A 20,383-nucleotide genomic window follows, 5' to 3' on the forward strand; every position below is an offset into this window, starting at 1 on the left:
TAGGGCAAAAAAAAAGGTAATACGTATAATTAATTAAAGCTTCAGTCCCTGATTTTACAAAGGACAAAAGAAAAACAGGCCCTGGAAAACAAAAACTGTTTAACGTTCAAGTGAGTGTGATCATCATAACCAGGCCACAAAAAGCATATTTACAGCCAAAACTAAAAGATCTCTTGATGTCTTCTCTACATATCTCAAGGATCTAAACAAGAAATTAAAAAATAAAGCCTAATTTAGAAATATTCATCCGTGAATAATGAGCCAAGGAGATCCTCAAGGTCACGTGACTCGAGACCCAGTCGAAGCGCTTCCATAACTCGTTCAAAAACCAACACGTGACAGGGAATCCTGAGGACACCTTTTTGGTCGTAACCGTACTCTTGGGCGGACTTATTAAGAAGACCGATGAAGATCGGATGGTTAAGCAGCTCCGCACTCACCACAAACCGCTCCATCTCATCCCCGACGTACACCGGAACATGACCTTCGGGAACCGGCTTGGTTCCACCGGCGCGCCGTGCCGGCTTCACCAAACACCGGAACGACTCTCCTCTGCGAGTCGATCTTGATGCGGAACATCTACGCGCCTGTGAATCTGAGCGGAGGAGACTGTACTGAGAGGAGTCAGCGACTTTTGAGAGCCGACGGATCAACTGCTTCATGGAATCTTTTAGAGCCAGGAAGTGAGGTTTGGTGGCTTTAGAGAAAGTAACTGACCGCTCCAATTTGGAAGACTGATCGTTTCGCACCAAATCTGAAATGGAGAGGGAGGATAAGATTATCGCCTCCCAGCCTTTTTATAGTGAAAACTGGTCCAATTGTTCGCTCCTACAGTGATATAAGTAAGAATTTCACAGCAAACACAGAAAGAGAGAGAGAGAGAGATGAGAATTGCGGAAATGGCAGAGAGAGAGAGAGAGAGAGAGATGGAGTGTGTGGAAAGGGAGGGGAGAATATATAAAGAGAGAAAAGAGGTACACATGGAAAGGTTATGATGGAGAGGAGAGAGGTACAGGTAGAGTACTTGGCAGGTACATTAGAACTGAATAATAAAGATTTTAAAAAATTTTTATTTTATTAATTGTTTTTTATAAACAAGAACAAGAATAAGGATTATAAAAACCAAATGAACTAGAGTATTTTTTTTTATTATTATTTTTTATTTAGGGTGAGACAAGGAGATGGTTGCCTATTACAATTTGATTTTCGGAAATGGAGGAATTAAGGGAGTTGTTTTAGGCGTAACTTGATTAATGAAAGCATTTTTGATAACTAAGTTAAAATGTAATAAACGTTTTATCATTTATGGAGCAGATCAAAAGGACCTTTATTTCAAACCTTCTTATTTATTATATCTATAGGCCACGGATTAGGATTTAATCGAGGCACACGCTTTTTCTCCTACGTAACAAAAAAAATAACATATTTGCCACCTAGGCATATCGATTATATTATATATAAAATAAATATAAAGTAAGAAAATGAAAAATGGTATCCAAAAGTTATTTTGTAATATAGTATGATAATTGATAAAATTATTTAATTATAACTCAATTTTGTATTTTAATTATATGTAAATATTGAATAATTAACGATAAATGCCCTTTGTATAAGAAATTCAGACATAGAATAGAAATTTATTGTAAATTTCTTAAAAATATATTTTATAACTTCCAAAATTATTTCCATCTATATTTTTCTTCAGTATTTTTTTTTTTTTTTTACCTCCCCTAAGTTACTATCAAAACATAGGGTAAATGACCGTTAAGTGACAAACTACGGACGGGCGAAAGTAACAATGTTAACGAAGCGCAATTACCGGGTGGCAGTCATTTTCCGTACTCCGTTCCAGTACAGTTCCGTGACTCTGATTCTCTTCCTTTCAAAACCTCTTTTGTCTCTTTCTAACTACTTTATCGACGTGTTACTTTTAGTCCCTATTCCTTCTTGACCCACGCATTATAATCGCGCGTTGAATACACCATCGAAGAGAATTGGCTTATGTGGTGGATGTGAAGTACACCAGCCATACGAAAGTGGAGAGGATTGTATCTTCTTGGGAGAAGATATGAGAAACGATATTCATGTTTCATCCTTTTGCGCTGAGGATTAAAAAGCAAAATGAATGATGGAATCTAATGGCAGCAAGTGGCGGGATATTTTTCACTTTTTGTGGTAAGTTGCAATTTGGCCATATGTTTTCTCTTTATTTTTTTTTTTTTTTGTTGAAGATGCATAAATCTTGTTTTTACCCTAATTTATTTATTTATAACCAGCCATATTTACTAAAATTAAATATTTTACTATTTCATCATTGAAGGGAACAATATTTTATCAACGAATATTAAAACAACATGTTGGACACTCTTTTCAAATGAAGTCGAGAATTCAATAAGTCAAAAACATAAAAGAGGTCATGTCAGCATAAACATAGAATTTCATGCCTAAAAAACAAATTAAGCTATTGGTCATAACTCTATACATATATATATATATATAGGTGAGAAATGGATTGACTAATTTATTTATATAGTAGAAAAAAATAAAGCAATTGCTGCTGTAAATGTGCAATGCCCGACACAGAAAGAGCAAAATAGGGACACAAGCCAAAAAGCACTGCCTCGTTTGGCAAAGTAATATCATCCTACTTTTTAATTATTGATACCAAGCTGCTGTAGTTCTCTTTTCCAGTTTAATTATGTCAAATCAAAATATTATCTTTCCAATTAAGGATTTATGTGGTTAACCAGGAAATCTAACATTCATGAAAAAAATGCCTTATCTACCCCTTATTATAAGAAATTTATTTTCCTTTTTTTTACATTAATATATATTATAAGAAATTATTAAATATTATACTAGCATTTCTAATCAGCTTATTAATTAGATAGATAAATCCAATTCTGTTGACCTAATAGTATTGACCATTTTTCATCCGCTCCTTGAAAAATTTTCCATCCTTCTTCTTCACGAAAAAGATTTCCTAGTGACCTAATCTTTATATCCTTTTAAATTATTCATATTTTACTGCCCAATTTTCTACCATTTGCTTTAACAAAATCAAAGAAGAAAATAGTATTTTCTATTTATTTTTTTTAATTCAGTGGTTCAGTGTGGTGTATATTAAATAAAAACAGAAAAATATACACATACATAGGGCATTTAATTATTAAACTAAATAACAGTATAACGGCTACCATCTGTGTATTATTGGTAGTGAGAAACAAATTTAGGTGACCTTTATATAAATATTATTATTATTATTATGATTCAATATTCAATTTTTGGTATTAAAATTAGAATATAATTTCATTCTCTTTTATATATCTTTTGGTCGATGAGGCATTACGAAATTTAGACATTCACATTCGATTATACATTTCTTAATTACCACAATTATTTATTTATTGTTCAACACACATCAAATAAAAGAATTTGGAGTACATTCTTAAATCTTTAATATAAAAAAATAGACCCAAATAATTATAGCTCATAATAAAGTTCTTTCACACAATGGGACCTCATTATTTATTAATATAAAGAAACTTATCATACAATAAATACAGCCTGTATTGAATATTCTGTAACTGAAATTGCAAATTCGAGTAAATCAAAATTTATATAAAAATCTTATTATTTTTTTATATGAATATTTTATTTATTGAACTTTTGACGAAAATTGAAAATTCAATTATACTAATACTATTCAATAGTGTCAGAAGGCATTGAATGATTGGATAGAATTTTTCACACATTCAGACCGCGTAGAACTTAGCGGTGCTCCTCAACTACACATGATTGCTCCCACAGCTGTCAAACTCTGTGAGAGAGAAAGTCAAGACGCGCTGATTGATCTCGTGATCTCTACCGTTGATCACTCTTACTTCCCATTGAAGTTTATTAAACAAAAACTCATACATTCAATTCACTTCGTCTACGTGGCAGCGGTGGCTTGCAGCTACTAGCAAAAATTAATAAATTATTGCTTGCCTCCGCTGCACATCAAAAATAATTAAATGTTGTTTATATTGTATTTATATGAATTCATTTATAAGTTTCTAAATGTTAAAATTTTGAAAATGTCACCAACAACGTGTTAGGTAGTAAAAGAGCGCATATAAGTTCAATTGGTGGTAGAGTAAAAAATTTTTATATTTTATGGTTTACGGAGGATTCCATTTAGGGTGTAAAACACAGCGAACTGAACATTATTTAACTCGATTCGAATCAAATTTTATTTGAACTAAATTCAAATTGGGAACCAAGACAACTCATTTACACCCTTAAATTTCACAGGTGGTTATACCAAAGAAGACGTGAAAAGGTGATGATGAATTGTTTTATTGGTGAAGCAGGTTAGCTTGTGATGGAAGAGGCAATTGAAATGTTACCCTTTGGATTTTACCAATGAATTTGAAAAGGGAATCGATGCCCTTTTCAGAAAAAAAAGTGGAATGGTACCCCACCCCTTACATTTCCTTACTTTAATTAAAGAATTGAGTTTTTTCCTTGCAAGCAGAGAATATACCAAAGTTTTTTTTTTTTTTTTTTAATTTTTTTTGATTGTTATCGTGATCCTTATTATTGTAGTACTCCATCCAACAATAATAAGAACATTTTGTATTTATTTATTTATTTAGTTATTATTAAACGTTGAGCTAGCTAGGAAATTAATAGTATCACCTCAGTCATAATGCATGAGTTCATGGGTATAAATTTGACAATTCAGTTTTTGTGCACAATTTTTATAGAACAATATTTGGTAATCTAAATTCTCATACCTTAAGAAAAATTAATTAATCTATGATTTTTTTTAAAACAAATTGCAAATTTATAAAAATATTTAGATTTTAAAATGAATTTGTATATTAAAAAATGGAAAATACGTGAATAAAATAGATTTACCTAAATACGATACATGAGCGCACACATATGTTAAATCAATAAATATATAAATTTTTAAATATTATTTTTATTTTATTTTTTATCAGTAAATATAATAAATATTTTAGTTTTAATAAAAATTTAATTTTTATTAATTCAATAAATGAATAAGCTTGTAGACTCGGCCTACGCAGCTCGACCCTTGCAAAAAGATAGTGTGGAGTTGGGGGAGAATCGCATAGCTGTAGTCTGTAGACCTGTAGTGATATTTGAGGAGAAGTGGGGGCCGGCCTTGAGTGCATAATTGGAGGTGGGGCCCAAAAGGAAGCCACTGAATTTATATGGCAGCAGTAATAAGCTTTGCCAACTTTTCCAAAAGCAAAAATTTAAAAATGCCGTACAGTCAATCGTACAAAGAGACCAACCTCCACCGGCCAATTTCTTTTTTTAAATCCCTTGTCCGTACACAACCGCAAAGGCTAGGACAAGACAAATATTTTTTTATTACAACTGTAGAAAATGACGTGTGAACACGCGATACATTTGCATTTTATGACATGGAAATCCACGAACTGCTGTCCTTTTGTGGGCTCCACTCTTACTCACAAGCGTCCACATGTTACCCGTCAGTTACGCCTTCTCAGCTTCTCTCTTTTCTTTTTCTTTTTTAATTTTTTTCCCAGCTTTTCTTTCTTTTATACGGCCGCTTCCGTGGATAATGGCTTTTTTTTTTTTTTTTTTTTTATGATGGTAATTTTTATTTTATTTAATTGATTAATTAATTTGAATGGTGGCGGTGTTGTGGTTAGGGGGCCAAATCATGCTTTATTTTTGTCGTTTTACCTTTGTTCTTTGGTTTAACCCAAAAGCCATTATTTAGTAATTTTTATCATATATGGTAATAGTATACAGTTTCTAAAAAATCCAATATATAATTTACGCTCGATCCACTTGCTAATTCTAAAAAGAAAAATAAAAAAATATAATTTATTATTGCATTTTTAAATTATTTTTCCTTCTTAAGAATATATGAAAGTTAGAAAATGGGTCATCTCGTATAATTGGGTATCTTTTGGATGATGTAAAAGCTATGATATGATAAAAGATTGCACATAAAGAGTTTTGATATGATAAAGATTGCACATAAATATATTATATATCAACTTGAAATGACATTGGCATCATCTTTTGTAAGTTAAGCTTATTTTATACAGTAGAATCAAAAATAGGCTGCTATAATTATCATTTCATTTTCATTTTTTAGAAAAATTGGATCATTTCATCCAATCTCAGACATCTTTTTCTGTTTCCATTGGAAGTTCTTATCAATTTTAGTCAAACAAATCCCAATTCTGGTCTAAGCTTTTGACTCATATCGCATTAAATAGGGAATTTAATGATAACAGTCAAATTTTATGTGAAGCAAAAGGGGATGAATTGCAGGTCCACAGGTTGGCTAATAGTTGGATGACTTGTGGACAAGTGGGCTTATCCCATGTCACAGTCATCACCCACAAATGGGTATGTCCTTTGTCCGCTTAGGATCTCAATACGTAACAGTTTTGTCAGCTTATCGTAGCCCTTTTTTTTTTTTTTAATATTTACCACTAATGACGTTTTATTAACCAAGATAATTAAACTAAGCCTACAACTAACAGATTTTTGAGGTTTATTTTCCACTTAATTGAGGTGAAGCCGCGGTTTTAAATTAAGACTTGTAAATTATTGAACAAAAAAAATATGTAATTTTGAATTTGAATTGTAAGGACTATATAAAGAAACCCGGTTCGACCGTTATTTTAAATTCGGTAAATCTATTTAATAATTAGTGCTATAAGAATTATTTTGATTTATGAAGTATAAATGTTGTCGATTGTTAATAGTAAAGTTCAAGACTAAGAATAATGACTTTTATTTTTGAGTCAGTAAATTATATTATTTTTATATATAAGAATGCAATTTGGTATTGTCTAATAGGTAAATTTGTAATTAATAATGACATTGATGTAATACATTGTACGTGGATTAATTTCTACTTTCATTAAATAGAGACATTGATTTTAAGTAGAAGGTTCCTGATTGGAATATTATGGAAAAATGAGTTGGAATGGTGTGGAAATTTATTGATTTAACTAATTTTACTGATAAGAAAAAAAATGAAAGAATTTAAAAAGTGAAATTGGATAATATGGGACAATTCTAAAATTTTATAACAAATTGTGCCTTGTGGAAGGTTTTAATTTCTCTAATAAGCTATATGTAATTTTGTCACGTAGAAATAATAATAATAATTCCAAACAAATGACTTATGACTAACACTTTTCTTTTTCTTGGGCTGAAGGAAGTAGGTTTTGTTTTGTTTGTTGCGTATGGAAATTGAAAGTTGAAGGGTAATTAGGCTAACACTTTTCTTTTTCTTGGACTTAAATAGCAAGTTGGGCAAAAATTCTAAAACCATGTGATTCCACATCTTGACATTTCCTCTCCAAACCCAAAACTTCGTCTATCACTTACTTCGATAGAGACAGGATCAACAAAGTATCATGCCACCATTTTTGCTTATATATAACGTCAATTTTCCTTTTCCTTTTTTCTTTTTCTCACCAAACAAATACTAATTAAGTGAAAATATTCTTGAAAGAGCTATATAGTTGAAAAAATAATGGATATAATTATTAAAATATTTAATTAAAAGCTCCAAATTAAACGTTAGATGTTAAAAGCTGCATTGGGCAGTGATGCGACACGTATAGTGAGGCGCAACTGACAAGGATACAGGTTCGCAACTGCTGTTAGAACAAGAGTTTAATTATGTAGTTAAATGTCTTATGGGTTTAGATATTGTGTATGTGCGTTTGCAATTGCATGTTAATTTAAGCATGTGAAAACGCTTTCCACGAGAAAGTTTCTTCTTCGATTTTTAGTAAGTTGATTGTTGGATCCATATGTCAGATTCTGTACTAACTTCTATTTATTTTCACCTATTTTGTGTCTCTCTCATTAATTATATCGACTTCCTCACTTTTCTAACTACCCTCCAACGTAGTAATTAACGACTCTCTTCTTCCTCCCTCCTCTTCTTCTCTCCGGTTTGTCCTGCTCTGCTCTGATATAGGTTTCAAATAATACTGTGGAAACGAGAATAAGTCTAGAATGGCTCGCGATGGCTCCATATATATATATATATATATATAAACAAAGGATTGTTTTCAAAATGATTTTTTTTTTTTTTATAGTGTCCGTTGGAGAGCAAGCTTGTGCTGATTGGATCGGAAATATTTATCTAATTCAAATACTCTATATTAATGTATGGTTGTACATGGTCATATATGGGCCCATCATAAGCCCAACAAACTTGAAGATTTAAAGTGAGAGAAAAGAAAAAAAAATATATTTTTATTATTATTTTGATTGAAATTTTTTTTTTCATCTTTAACATATAATTATTTAAACATTAAAATACTGATTTCCACTTTAAAAAAAATAAAGTAAAGAAGCAATGAAATTAAAAAAAAAAAAAAAAAAGGGTCACCAGCAGCCCTTGACTAGGAGCATAGAAAATTAATTAGGACAAATATTTAGTTGGACCGTACATGTCACAAAAACGTGCCTAACTCATATAGTTTTTTGAAGTCAATTCAATATTTGAGCAACAAATTTCTCTTGCGATTAGGTCCAAAAGGTGCAGCTATGCTTGACTCACCCACTGTACTAACTATAATTATATCTTGGCCCATCTCATGACTCGTAAGCCTTGACTCTTGCTTTTATGGTCATCATCCCTCCACAATCGAATACAATAAATTCGCAATACTTTTAGTTTACTCATTAAATATTTTAATTTATAAAATTAAATTAATTAAATATTTATTAAGATAGATAAAAAATATAAAAATTATTATTTTAAAATTTGTGTTAACCACACGTCAACTCAATTTTTTTTTACATATAAAATTCAGAAAATTTAAAATGTGTAGATAGGTGTTTTATGATTAAGTTTAAATGAATTTGAATACATCCACTGATATTAGGGAAATGGCAAGGGCAACTGCCTCCTTTAAAATTTTAAAATTTTTATTTTTAATATATTAAATTTTTTACTTTTGTATTTGGTCTTTTAAAATACTATAATAAATTTAAATATATATATTTTATTACTAAATCTAAATCCCGGCACATCACTGTTATATTTTTATTATCACTCTTTGGTGTATAATATGTTGTCTGAATCAAAACACCAAGTTAACACAGAAACGTAGTCCTTTTTGTCGTTTAGATACTTGTACAAGTCTCGAAGCTTGCTCTATGCATTTATCCGAGGACAGAAGGGCCACATTTGAATGGGCCTAGTTTAATTGATAAATAAACAATTAATTGGGCCTGAAGAATGACCAAATGTTGCGACAAAAAGAACAGACTTTTCTATTGTTAATTTGGGCTACGGGCCCATTGATTTAATCCAATTGTGTCCTTAGCAAAATATGCTAAATGTATTCAGATACAATGTGAAAGTTTACCCATAAAGATTTTTAGTTGAAGCAATTAAAAAAAAAAAAATAATAATAAATTTAATATGTGCTTCGAAATAATAAAAAAGGAATTCGTGAAGTGAAAATTTTGCAGAATTCTGACATCATAAAAAGAGGCTTTCCATAGATAAGCAGTCACGTCATGAATAAGAAGTCAATAGTGCATTTAATAATTCCAATTTGCACATTTCAATTAAATAAAATCTATTACTAAATATTTATCGTAGGGAGACCATATAGCCAAAGCCTAATGTCAACTGCTTAAAATAATTTAAAAAAAATCTAATTGCTGCTGGTTATACATTTTGATGAAGTTGAAAAAACAAAACCTTTTTTTTTCTTTTTCCCTAGTTAATTGTAATTCAATTGAAAATTTATATATTTTGATTTAGATTTTCAGGATTTAATGAAAATTTTCAAATTCAAATTATCTCAATTACAAATAAAATAATTATTATTATTATGTAGCTCATAATATTATTTTAAATATTTTTTAAATAATTATTTCAAATATTTAATCCCTCGACCAATAAAAAAAAACTTAATACTCAGCGCTGAAGAATTGTATTACATTTTGAAAGAGTCGAGTTTTATTCGACGGCGTTTGTCTGGCATCCAACCAAAAAGGTTAGAAGCAGTCGTATCCTAATCCTATTTATTGCTTATTTTGAATTTTTTTGAGGTTGACATTTATATTAATAAACGTTGAAATTGTCCATTGGGGATATTGTTGCCAACAAAATTTGAGGTGTGTATTAAAAGTTGCTAAAACCTTGTTTTTGTCATTTTTTTTAACAACTTAGCTTATTAATGTAAACACACATTTAATTACATTTTCTTCACCTTTGCTATTCTCAATCTCATTACATGCTTTCACAATCAACTTGTAAACTTTTAATTAATTATAGATTTTGATTAAATTATTTATATATATTGGTGGGTTGATCGTAAATATTTTGTAATTTTTACAAGGATAATAAATTTTTTTATCGGCAAATTCAATGTAATTTTTATTAATATATCAAAAAAATTTAACATGTTCAAACAAAGATAATTATCAGCATTGCATTGTTTGAGATTTAACTTAATTATTCCAAATCATTGTATTAGCATCTAAATGAAGTTATTACTCTTGAATAATATAAAGTTGAAGATAAAAAAATAAAAATACTGCAGTTGGTGTGCCCACTCGCCGCCAATCATCTTCCGGGATGCTTTTCTTTTCTTACACCTGCTGAAGTTGACAAATCGCAGCTGGTGGACTTTGTCTCAATTCTTAAATCCCAGGGGCCGCTGTCCATTCCCCATTAGACTTTAAGGTTTGCTTATCTGCCACGGTCATTGAGAGCGCGCTATTCTCTCTGAGCTCACCATCCATTTTTCTAGATATAAATCTAGAATAATATAAAAAAAATATTCAAGCTTTATTATATATTCTGGATGTGGTTTTTGTATGTTAAGAAAAACTGTGTCTTTATTAATCAAGCAATCTTGGACAGGAAACGATTGATCAATACCCATGTTTAGATATTCACCATTGTCGGTTCTAGATCTGGTACTGGTTCTATACTGTGTTTGCATGATCGGTATAGTTCATGCACAGAATCAAACTCAAGCTACTACAGATTCTAATGAAGGTACGAAGCTCCATCTATACAGCTCTCTATCTTTTATATATATATACATACACACACACACACACACACACACACACACACACACACATATATATTCTATAGATAAATTCTTGTTGTTCATGAGGATGATAGGTTGATAACGTTGCTTTCTTCTTCTTCTTCTTCTTCTAGTTGTAGCCAGTTATCAGATGGGTAGATATTAGCAAAATAGCCAAAGATACAAACACATGCTCTTCCTGTCGCCTTTTTCTTCTATGAAATTAATGGGTTTCATGAAATACAAATTAAAATTTTATCCTAATTTTTCGAATTATGCAGTGAGTTTCTAATTTGTGAAGTTGATAACAAAGAAATAATCGATGCTCTGCAATTTTCAACACCTGAACGTATACGACCACAATTTTAAAATTTTCCCTTAGTTTGCAGATTGTTGAATTGAAGAGGTTTTTAATGAAGGTCTGAAATTTTTTTCAGTTTTTAAAATTTAATTATAATGCTTAAATATTTTTTTTATTAATAATTCAATAAATCATATATCATAAATTATATCATAGGTATATATTATTATCTTAAAAGATAGTAATAGGTTAAATTTGTAATTTACGTATTAATATCAGGTAGTGCCTGATTATGATTTTTTCTAATAAATAGTACTATTAATTTTTTAAAAGTCAAAAGATATAATAATTACTTTTGGATTTTTTAAATTTTGACCTGCAAGTACACCAATAAAAATGTAGGCGAAAATTGCTATTATTCGCAAGTGGCGGTGGTTATTACGGTTTACGGCATATTCAAAAAGATAAATGGCGGCGTCTGATACTGTAATTGAATAATTCAAAACTGTTTTTTCTTTTTTCTTTTAAAAATTTCAGTATTCAACTTTGAATTAAAAAATGATTTTAATCTGATGAATGCAAATTCATGAATTTTATAGTGTGGTTCATTTTCATCAAATTGTGAAAACTATTGTCAAAAAACTCAGAAATCAATACCTCCACTGTTGAGAAGACCAACCAACTGGCTTCTTCGGTTAATTTTCGAAGTCATAATAGAAACGAAAATGGAATCGCCTGTAAATTGTAATGAATTCACTTTGACATGATCATGAGTTTTGTAAAATTGATATATTGCAGCGAGGGCATTAAATTCCATCTTTCAACAATGGGGAATCCAAGCTAATCAAAACCAATGGAATATAAGCGGAGAGCTATGCAGTGGAGCAGCACTCGGTTCATCACCCACTATCGACGACCAGGAATACAACCCTTTTATCAAATGCGATTGCTCTGCCAATAATGGCACCACTTGCCACATTACTGCGATGTACGGTTTTCTCACAATCAAACTTTTAAGTTTATTTTGTTGGTCTTTTAACATTTTCCTTTGCGGAGGTATCATATCTGTTTCATTTTTATGCCTCACTCAGTAGTGAACGGCTTGATTTTAGTGTTATAATTAATCTTCGCTCATTCTTGAAATGGTTTGCAGGAAAGTTTATGCAATCGATGTTGTGGGTGTAATTCCAGATGAACTGTGGAATTTGACTTTCCTCACCAATTTGTATGGTTTCTTACTCCTTATATTTATTAAAGTCGTACACTTCCATATTGCTTTCTTCTTTCACATGGAATGAAAGTTTAAGCTTTTAGCATCCCAAGTCTTAACCAAATAAATGCATACGCTTTGTTACTTTTTGACCCTCGTCAACTCGCTAGTGTACTGAGTTCGTTTTCTTTTCTTACAGGAATTTGGCTCAGAATTACTTGACTGGTAACCTCTCTCCATCCATTGGCAATTTAACTCGCATGCAATACCTGTAAGCTGATCTAAATTACTCTACTTTTACTCATAGGAAATGCCATTATATACTGCTTCTTGTTTTCTGACGTTAAATTAATACTTCGATCAGGAGCGTTGGCATTAACTCCCTGTCGGGTGAACTTCCTAAGGAACTTGGATTGCTCACTGATTTACGATCACTGTAAGTTTATTTAGCTGGGAACTTGATGAGTTTGTTATTCAACTGATGAGGACAGTGATCTTTTTTTTTTTTTTTTTTTTTTCAATATGATTATTAGTGTTATGCTTTTGGCTAAGTGTTTCTACATAAATAGCGATCTAATTATTGCCCAAGGATATAGTCTGTGCTACAAAATGCTTGCTTTTTATATAGTTATATGTGATGGGTACTCGGATAGATTATCTTAAATAAGACTCTTTCTCTGTCGACTTTTCTCATTATATTGCAGTGGTTTTGGATCAAACAACTTCTCTGGTCCTCTGCCATCTGAGCTTGGAAGTTGTTCGAGGCTAGAACAAATGTAAGCGTTGTTCATTTGTTCTGTTTCAAGTATATAATCTTCATTTCTTGTTAGTTTGTATTTAGTAGAAGTGGTTTTTGGAAATCTATATCACTTCTACATTCATATATTGAAATGAATTCAATGACAGTGATTATGCCATTTTGGCTTACCTATGTTCCTACTCGCATGTTAACTGTCTTTCAGTTCTTCCCTCACTATCTATAAATAATTTGACTTTTGCATTTTCAAATGAAAAAATTATCTGATAACAACACAGCTGATAAAAATATTTTACCTTGACAGTTATTTTGATAGCTCTGGAGTTAGTGGTGAAATTCCTCCTACATTTGCTAACCTACGAAACATGGTTACTGTGTAAGAACTGTTTGACAACTTTGACTCTGGTAAATTTCTTTCTAGAAGATACTGATAAAATATGTTATGTCGATTCTTTGTGTTGGACCCAGGTGGGCATCAGACAATGAACTTACAGGCAGGATACCTGACTTCATAGGGAATTGGTCAAAGCTTGCGTCCCTGTATGACAAATGACAATTCATCAAATTTTTTTTATTAATTTTCTTGGATTAAAGCTCAAGTGACTACTACTTTTTGGAAATTGAATAGAGGAGATTTGATAGTTAATTTTGTGTTGCTGCTTAAATGCCAAATCCGTATGCTTATATCAGCTACTCATAAATGTAACTGCAGAAGGTTTGAAGGGAACTCCTTTGAAGGTCCCATTCCATCAGCATTATCCAACCTAACTTCTTTGACAGAGCTGTGAGTACCTGCACCTTTGCATGCTTGTGTTTATATGTTACACACATATGATATTAACAACCTAAGGTAAATTCTAAATGTAGGAGAATAAGTGATTTATCAAATGGAAGCTCTTCACTGGCATTTCTTAAGGATATGAAATCTCTAACTGTCTTGTAAGAGAATATAATACTATCTTCTTATTCAATGTCTTGGTGTCATATATAAATCATTATTTTTTCTCCCCAGTGAACTTTTAAAAGGTAAAATGACAATTCAGTTTATGTTATTCAGGGTGCTAAGGAATGATAATATATCTGATTCAATTCCATCCAGTATTGGAGAATACCAGAATTTGACACAGTTGTAAGTTATTTTTATTGATGAGTCATTAGATGTACATGTAGTTGGCAATATCTTATGTTGAGCTCAGGTTGGCTAAAATATCTTTTTACTCATTAGCTGATTGTTGATTTGGTTGTATCACTTTTTGGAGTTGGGTGTTACAAAATTTATAAATTGCTAAAGTTTAGTGATCAAATTTAGCAGATTGGTTGTGCTTTTCTGATTAGGCAATTGATCACTCTAAAGTAACTGCAAATAAGTTACCCTCTTTGGGATGGAGTAATGGTCTGGTGTCTGGGTTAAATTCTGAATCTCCTGTACCATGATCAATCTGTTCTCTTTTTCTGTACTATGTATAACTTGTTCAGCAATTTTGTTTATCTTTAACTTTATGGTTGCAATGATTTTTTTCCTTAGAGATTGGAGCTTCAACAATATAATTGGAAGGATACCGGATTCACTTTTCAATTTGAGCCGGCTCTCTTTCTTGTAATATACCATCTCTGCTTGATTTTGTCATGATACATCTCAAAGTGCGTTTCAACTTGAACATGTACTGCTCCCTTCCTCCTCAGGTTTCTTGGAAATAACAAGTTAGAAGGTCCCCTTCCTGCACAAAAAGTTTCATCGCTCCGAAATGTGTATGTTCATCTCAAACATTCTATCCAATATCATATACTATCTGTTTATTTCCTGGTTGGATTAAATGCTTAATGTTTTTCTCTATGTCCCAAGTCCAGATAGTTAATATTGACATAACTAATTCCGGACTAAGGTATTCCATGAATTGGGTGAAATACTTATCTTTTTTTTCTTTGACAATTTATAATTACAGTGATGTTTCATACAATAATTTATCAGGGAGCCTTCCTTCCTGGGTTAATGATCAAAATTTACAAGTGTAAGTTCTTAGTTCCTCTGTTCTTTACTTTTCTTAATGATATTTCTGGTTCATTCTGTATGGAGTTATTAATGAAAGAACTTGCACTGAAATCTTTATTTCTTTGTGGTGTTTGTGCAGTAATTTAGTTGTAAACAACTTCACAATAGATCTTTCAAATAGCAGGTAATTCTTTTGGTTCTATGTTCACCTTTGTGCTTCAATAACTGGTACTTAGTGTCTGTCATAATTTCCTATTAGTCACTTAATCAAATTTATCTTTTGCTTTCAGTGGTTTGCCATCAGGTCTGGAATGTCTTCAACGTAACTTTCCTTGCAATAGAGAACCTCCAATCTGTAAGCATAATTAAAATGCTCTCCTTTTTCCTACTTTTCGGAAATAGCGCACTAAGTTTGGTAGTGAGGGTCACAGAAGAAGGGAACGTTAATTTACTCAAGAATAATGTCATTTCAAACTGTAAACTTTTACCATTCTTAATTTGGCAGAAAGTATAACCATGAAATTTTTTAATCTCCTGGTTCTTGCTAAAGAAAGTATAACCATGAGTTTATCACTAAAGAAAGTTTTGTTTTCATGGGGTTAAAAAGATGTCCCAATATAACAGTGAGAGGATAAATCTGACAGGTTCCTATTTTCTTCTGGTGCACAGATTCTCAGTTTGCAATAAAGAGTGGTGGTCCACCGATAACGTCTTCCAATGGAATCTTTTATGAGAGGGAAAATGAGACTCTTGGTGCTGCAACATATTATGTTACTGGTACAAACCGATGGGGTGTCAGTAATGTTGGATATTTTACCGGAAACAACAATCCTCTGTATACTGCTTCCACATCATCGCAATCCACAAATACTTTGGACCCTGAGTTATTCCAAACGGCAAGGATTTCTGCTTCGTCACTAAGATACTATGGTTTGGGGCTTGAGAATGGCAATTACACTATCAACCTTCAGTTTGCAGAAATAGTAATTGAGGATGGTAACACATGGAAGAGTCTTGGGCGGCGTGTTTTTGATGTTTATGTCCAGGTCTGTGTATTATATATGAATTTTTTTAAGACGTCTAATGTTGTCCTCCAAATGGAAGATAATATTGCAATAGACTTCTATTTTTTTTTTTAAATATTAATTCTAAGTATTGCTCTGGGGATTTCTTTTAAATAACATGAATGTGGAGAATAGCTATAAAAATTGCTGCATGATTGCTTCCAGAAGGATTTATCTTTCACAATTAAATTCAAAACTATTTTAGTGATGCTGATTATCAATGCTATGGAGAAATCCAACTCTTGTTTTCTTGTGGAGTCATTATATTTTTACTTTTCTTTAATTGAAGTTCCGAAGTTATTTTAATCCAGGGGAATCTTGTGCAAAAGGATTTTGACATAAGAAAGGAGGCAGGTGGAGTCTCTAAGCGAGCTGTAGAAAGGAGCTACAAGGCTCGGGTGTCTGAAAATTACCTTGACATCCATTTATTTTGGGCAGGGAAAGGGACTTGCTGCATTCCTTTTCAGGGTACATATGGACCTTCTATTTCAGCAATCAGTGCTACCCCAGGTACTAAAACTAGAGAATTTTATTGATTTTCACTAAGCCAATACCAGGTTATTAAGTTCTGAGCCTTTATGCAGATTTCATACCAACTGTTAGTAACAAGCCTCCAACTAGTAAAAAGGATAGGACTGGTCTTATTGTGGGAATTGTTGTTGGCGTTGGAGTAGCAAGCTTTCTTCTTGTCTCTCTGGTTTTCTTTGTCATTCAAAGAAGAAAAAGGCAAAGCACTTATGATGATGAAGGTAAATGAAAATCAAGCTCCATATATGGTACTACCCATCTGGAAAATTGTGTAGTCTTCATATATGTATCAAGAGATGCTATTGGCCAGACATGATTTTAGCTTTTTATTGGTATTAATTAACATTTAAGGAACATATTATGTCAAACACAAAATGAAGATTTACTGACTTTCCCTATTCCACAGTGAGATTTACTGGAGTCTTTCTGCTTAATATATTACAGTAACAACTAGACAAGTAGTTTTTCGAATGACCCATCTTTGTGTTGAAATTGCAGAGCTCCTAGGTATAGGTGCTAGGCCATACACTTTCAGCTACACTGAACTGAAGACAGCTACAGAAGACTTCAGCCCTGCCAATAAGCTTGGAGAGGGAGGATTTGGACCTGTGTATAAGGTCTGCAACTATTTGACTCGAGGATATTTCAAACTGATAGTCTTTCATTTCCATCTAATATTTCTTCTGTGTGCAATCGTTTGGAATAAATTGAGGCCAGTTATTAACTAGACTATGAACATGCTACCTTCGGTCAACTGTTAACAAAGTATTGGATATATGTTAATTTTGGTCCTCAAGATCTTCTGACCACATGTTCTTTTTTGTCACTTGTATAGCTGGGCGTTCTGAGGTTGAGCCTTGATGGTTTCTTGTCATGGGCTCAAACAATATGAATAGCCTCACAATGCTAGGGGATGGCTGCATGCATTTGACTCAATGCATGAGGCCTTGTGCACTGGGATGCCCTTCCTTCATGGTTGAGCAGTCTAACTTGCAAGAAATAAAAAATATGCAGATGCTTATTTGCTAAACTCACTCCACACAGAACTTTCATCTTCTGTCCCCAGTGGATTGAGAATCTAAAAGAGTTGTTTTTTTTTTAAGTTCAGGGTGTATCTTCCTTTTTTTTTTTTCCCTTCTTGTCCTTGTCTGAATTTTGTTCTCAAATAGGGAGAACTTAATGATGGGAGAGTGATTGCTGTGAAGCAACTTTCTGTGGCATCCCACCAAGGAAAGAGCCAGTTTGTAACAGAGATTGCTACTATATCTGCCGTGCAACACCGCAACCTTGTGAAATTGTATGGGTGCTGCATTGAAGGGTATAATAGGCTTCTTGTTTATGAGTATCTCGAGAACAAGAGTCTTGATCAAGCACTATTTGGTACGATATTTTATTATAAATTCACATAAGCAAACTCTTGTCACAGAGACCTTGGTGGAAATATCGTTTAATTAGACGCGGATTGTATGTTACAGGAGAAACAAGTTTATATCTCAACTGGCCTACACGTTATGAAATATGCTTGGGAGTAGCCAGAGGTCTAGCTTATCTTCATGAGGAGTCGAGGCTTCGGATTGTGCATAGAGATGTGAAGGCAAGCAATATTCTGCTTGATTCTGAGCTCATCCCAAAAATTTCAGATTTTGGTTTGGCCAAACTTTATGATGATAAGAAGACCCATATAAGCACCCGTGTCGCAGGAACAATGTAAGATCCAGCGATTATTCTTTCTGACTTAATTAATCTCCAATTTAATCATTTCTTGAAAAAAATAAATCGTGTGAGCGGAGTAATTTTACAGTGACATCATCATTTCTACTGTAGTGGGTATCTTGCACCTGAATATGCTATGCGTGGACACCTTACAGAAAAGGCTGACGTCTTTGCATTTGGTGTGGTGGCTCTGGAAGTCGTAAGTGGGAGGCTAAATTCAGACTCAAGCCTGGAAGAAGAAAAGATTTATCTTCTCGAATGGGTATGATATAAAAGATACATTCCTTCGAATGGAACTCTTTTTTTCCGTTTATTGGAAAGTTTCAATTGCCTTTACCATATGTCGAATCTTAGCTATTAAGAAGAATTAGTGCATTCATATATTTTAATTATACAAAAAGTTGAAACATCATTAAGGTTGGATGCAAATTAATTGTGAAAGTTTCAAATTTTCACTTAAAATAAAATAAAAAAGACCGAGTATTTTCTTATATTCTTTTAGAATCAGAATAAAAATTATCATAATTTTCTATTTCCTTTTCTTTTTTCTTTTACCTCTTTTCTCTGGTGACCTGAAAAGAACGGATTTTTCTTTTCTTGTGATGAGTTGGTAAATTATGAAGGAAGTTAAAAAATTTCTTTCAATTATTAAGCAGAGTTATAATAACTTTGAATAATTTATACATCTATTGCTTTGAATGTTGTCCATTAATGGAACTTGTAACCTTTTTGACTTTTAGGCTTGGCACCTGCATGAAAACAATCGTGAAGTAGAACTAGTAGACTCTAGATTATCAGAATTCAGTGAGGAGGAAGTAAAATGCTTAATAGGGGTAGCTCTTTTGTGCACTCAAACTTCACCAAATCTTCGGCCACCAATGTCACGCGTAGTGGCTATGCTAACTGGTGATATTGAAGTGAGCTCTGTTACTAACAGACCTGGATATTTGACTGACTGGAAATTTGATGACACAAGCAACTTTATGGATGATAATGGAGGCAGAGGAATTGATACCAGTTATTACAGTTCATCTACAAGTGCAAGCATGGTGACCGACGCAGAGCATACACATACAAGTGCCGCCAAACCCATGCTTTCGGAGATCATTGGAGAGGGTAGATAAAGAAACCTTCTTTTCTATTTCCTTCTTTTTCTAAATGTTCATGCATCTAATTGTAGAAGTGAGCTTTGCTATCTTAATATTGTTTTTCACTGATGCAATTAAATGGATATCATATTTTTGTTTAATTTTTAGCCACTCAAAAAAAAAACCCAGGATTCATAAATTAATACCAATACATACTCCAGAAGAAAATGGCTAATTTTCTTCTATAAAGGAAAAAATATTTCCATTTAATTGCAGGAAATTTTGACAAAATTATTGGCCTTGATATTTCTTAAATTCACAGATTATTCTTTTTATTACTTTGCATCAAAATTAAACTTTAGCAGTCCTAAACAGCCAAAAGAAACCAAAAGTATTAATGAAATAGTTGTTAAATCATAATTTTTTTCTTCATGCAATTGCTGCTTTTGTGCAATAAACAGTAAACAGGCAAATATGAAATACAAATCAAATTTAAGAACATCAAACTTCTAAATCACACTTATTTCATGATTCCTCCACTGTAAAATTCCCCAAATTACAATAGCAGAACAGAATATTCTGCACAATCGGTTGCTACCCAAGCCAATTGCAGCAACAAAGAATTTTTGCCATCATATTCAAAAT

At 32.2% G+C, this 20,383-nt stretch overlaps 2 protein-coding genes across 2 annotated transcripts; one reads left to right on the forward strand and one right to left on the reverse strand.

Annotated features, from left to right (window-relative positions):
- Positions 1 to 950, reverse strand: LOC105646184 (auxin-responsive protein SAUR72). Its single transcript, XM_012231990.4, has one exon. The coding sequence runs from the start codon at positions 660 to 662 to the stop codon at positions 234 to 236; it is 429 nt and encodes a 142-aa protein (XP_012087380.1). The 5' UTR covers positions 663 to 950; the 3' UTR covers positions 1 to 233.
- Positions 951 to 10,723: 9,773 nt separating this feature from the next.
- LOC105646186 (putative LRR receptor-like serine/threonine-protein kinase At1g56130) lies at positions 10,724 to 19,899 on the forward strand. Its single transcript, XM_089715490.1, has 24 exons — positions 10,724 to 11,050; positions 12,187 to 12,376; positions 12,542 to 12,613; positions 12,798 to 12,869; positions 12,963 to 13,034; positions 13,303 to 13,374; positions 13,660 to 13,731; positions 13,824 to 13,895; positions 14,068 to 14,139; positions 14,223 to 14,294; positions 14,413 to 14,484; positions 14,881 to 14,952; positions 15,039 to 15,104; positions 15,299 to 15,364; positions 15,485 to 15,529; positions 15,636 to 15,700; positions 16,015 to 16,391; positions 16,721 to 16,919; positions 16,994 to 17,158; positions 17,436 to 17,554; positions 18,107 to 18,317; positions 18,413 to 18,644; positions 18,762 to 18,912; positions 19,391 to 19,899. Exons 1-24 carry the CDS (start codon positions 10,933 to 10,935, stop codon positions 19,772 to 19,774), a joined length of 3,108 nt encoding a protein of 1,035 aa, XP_089571616.1. The 5' UTR covers positions 10,724 to 10,932; the 3' UTR covers positions 19,775 to 19,899.
- The last annotated feature ends 484 nt before the right edge of the window (positions 19,900 to 20,383 follow it).

The sequence above is a fragment of the Jatropha curcas genome, chromosome 10, assembly GCF_041381405.1.
Source record: "Jatropha curcas cultivar XTBG-Jc1 chromosome 10, XTBG_Jcur_1.0, whole genome shotgun sequence".
NCBI lineage: Eukaryota > Viridiplantae > Streptophyta > Magnoliopsida > Malpighiales > Euphorbiaceae > Jatropha > Jatropha curcas.

Bases quoted from the DNA above. Each gene is read 5' to 3' on its own strand.
- LOC105646184 (XM_012231990.4), bottom strand. From the start codon at position 662: ATGAAGCAGTTGATCCGTCGGCTCTCAAAAGTCGCTGACTCCTCTCAG.
- LOC105646186 (XM_089715490.1), top strand. From the start codon at position 10,933: ATGTTTAGATATTCACCATTGTCGGTTCTAGATCTGGTACTGGTTCTA. The intron at 12,377-12,541 runs GTACGGTTTTCT...AATGGTTTGCAG, and splicing joins ACTTGCCACATTACTGCGAT to GAAAGTTTATGCAATCGATG. The intron at 12,614-12,797 runs GTATGGTTTCTT...CTTTTCTTACAG, and splicing joins TTGACTTTCCTCACCAATTT to GAATTTGGCTCAGAATTACT.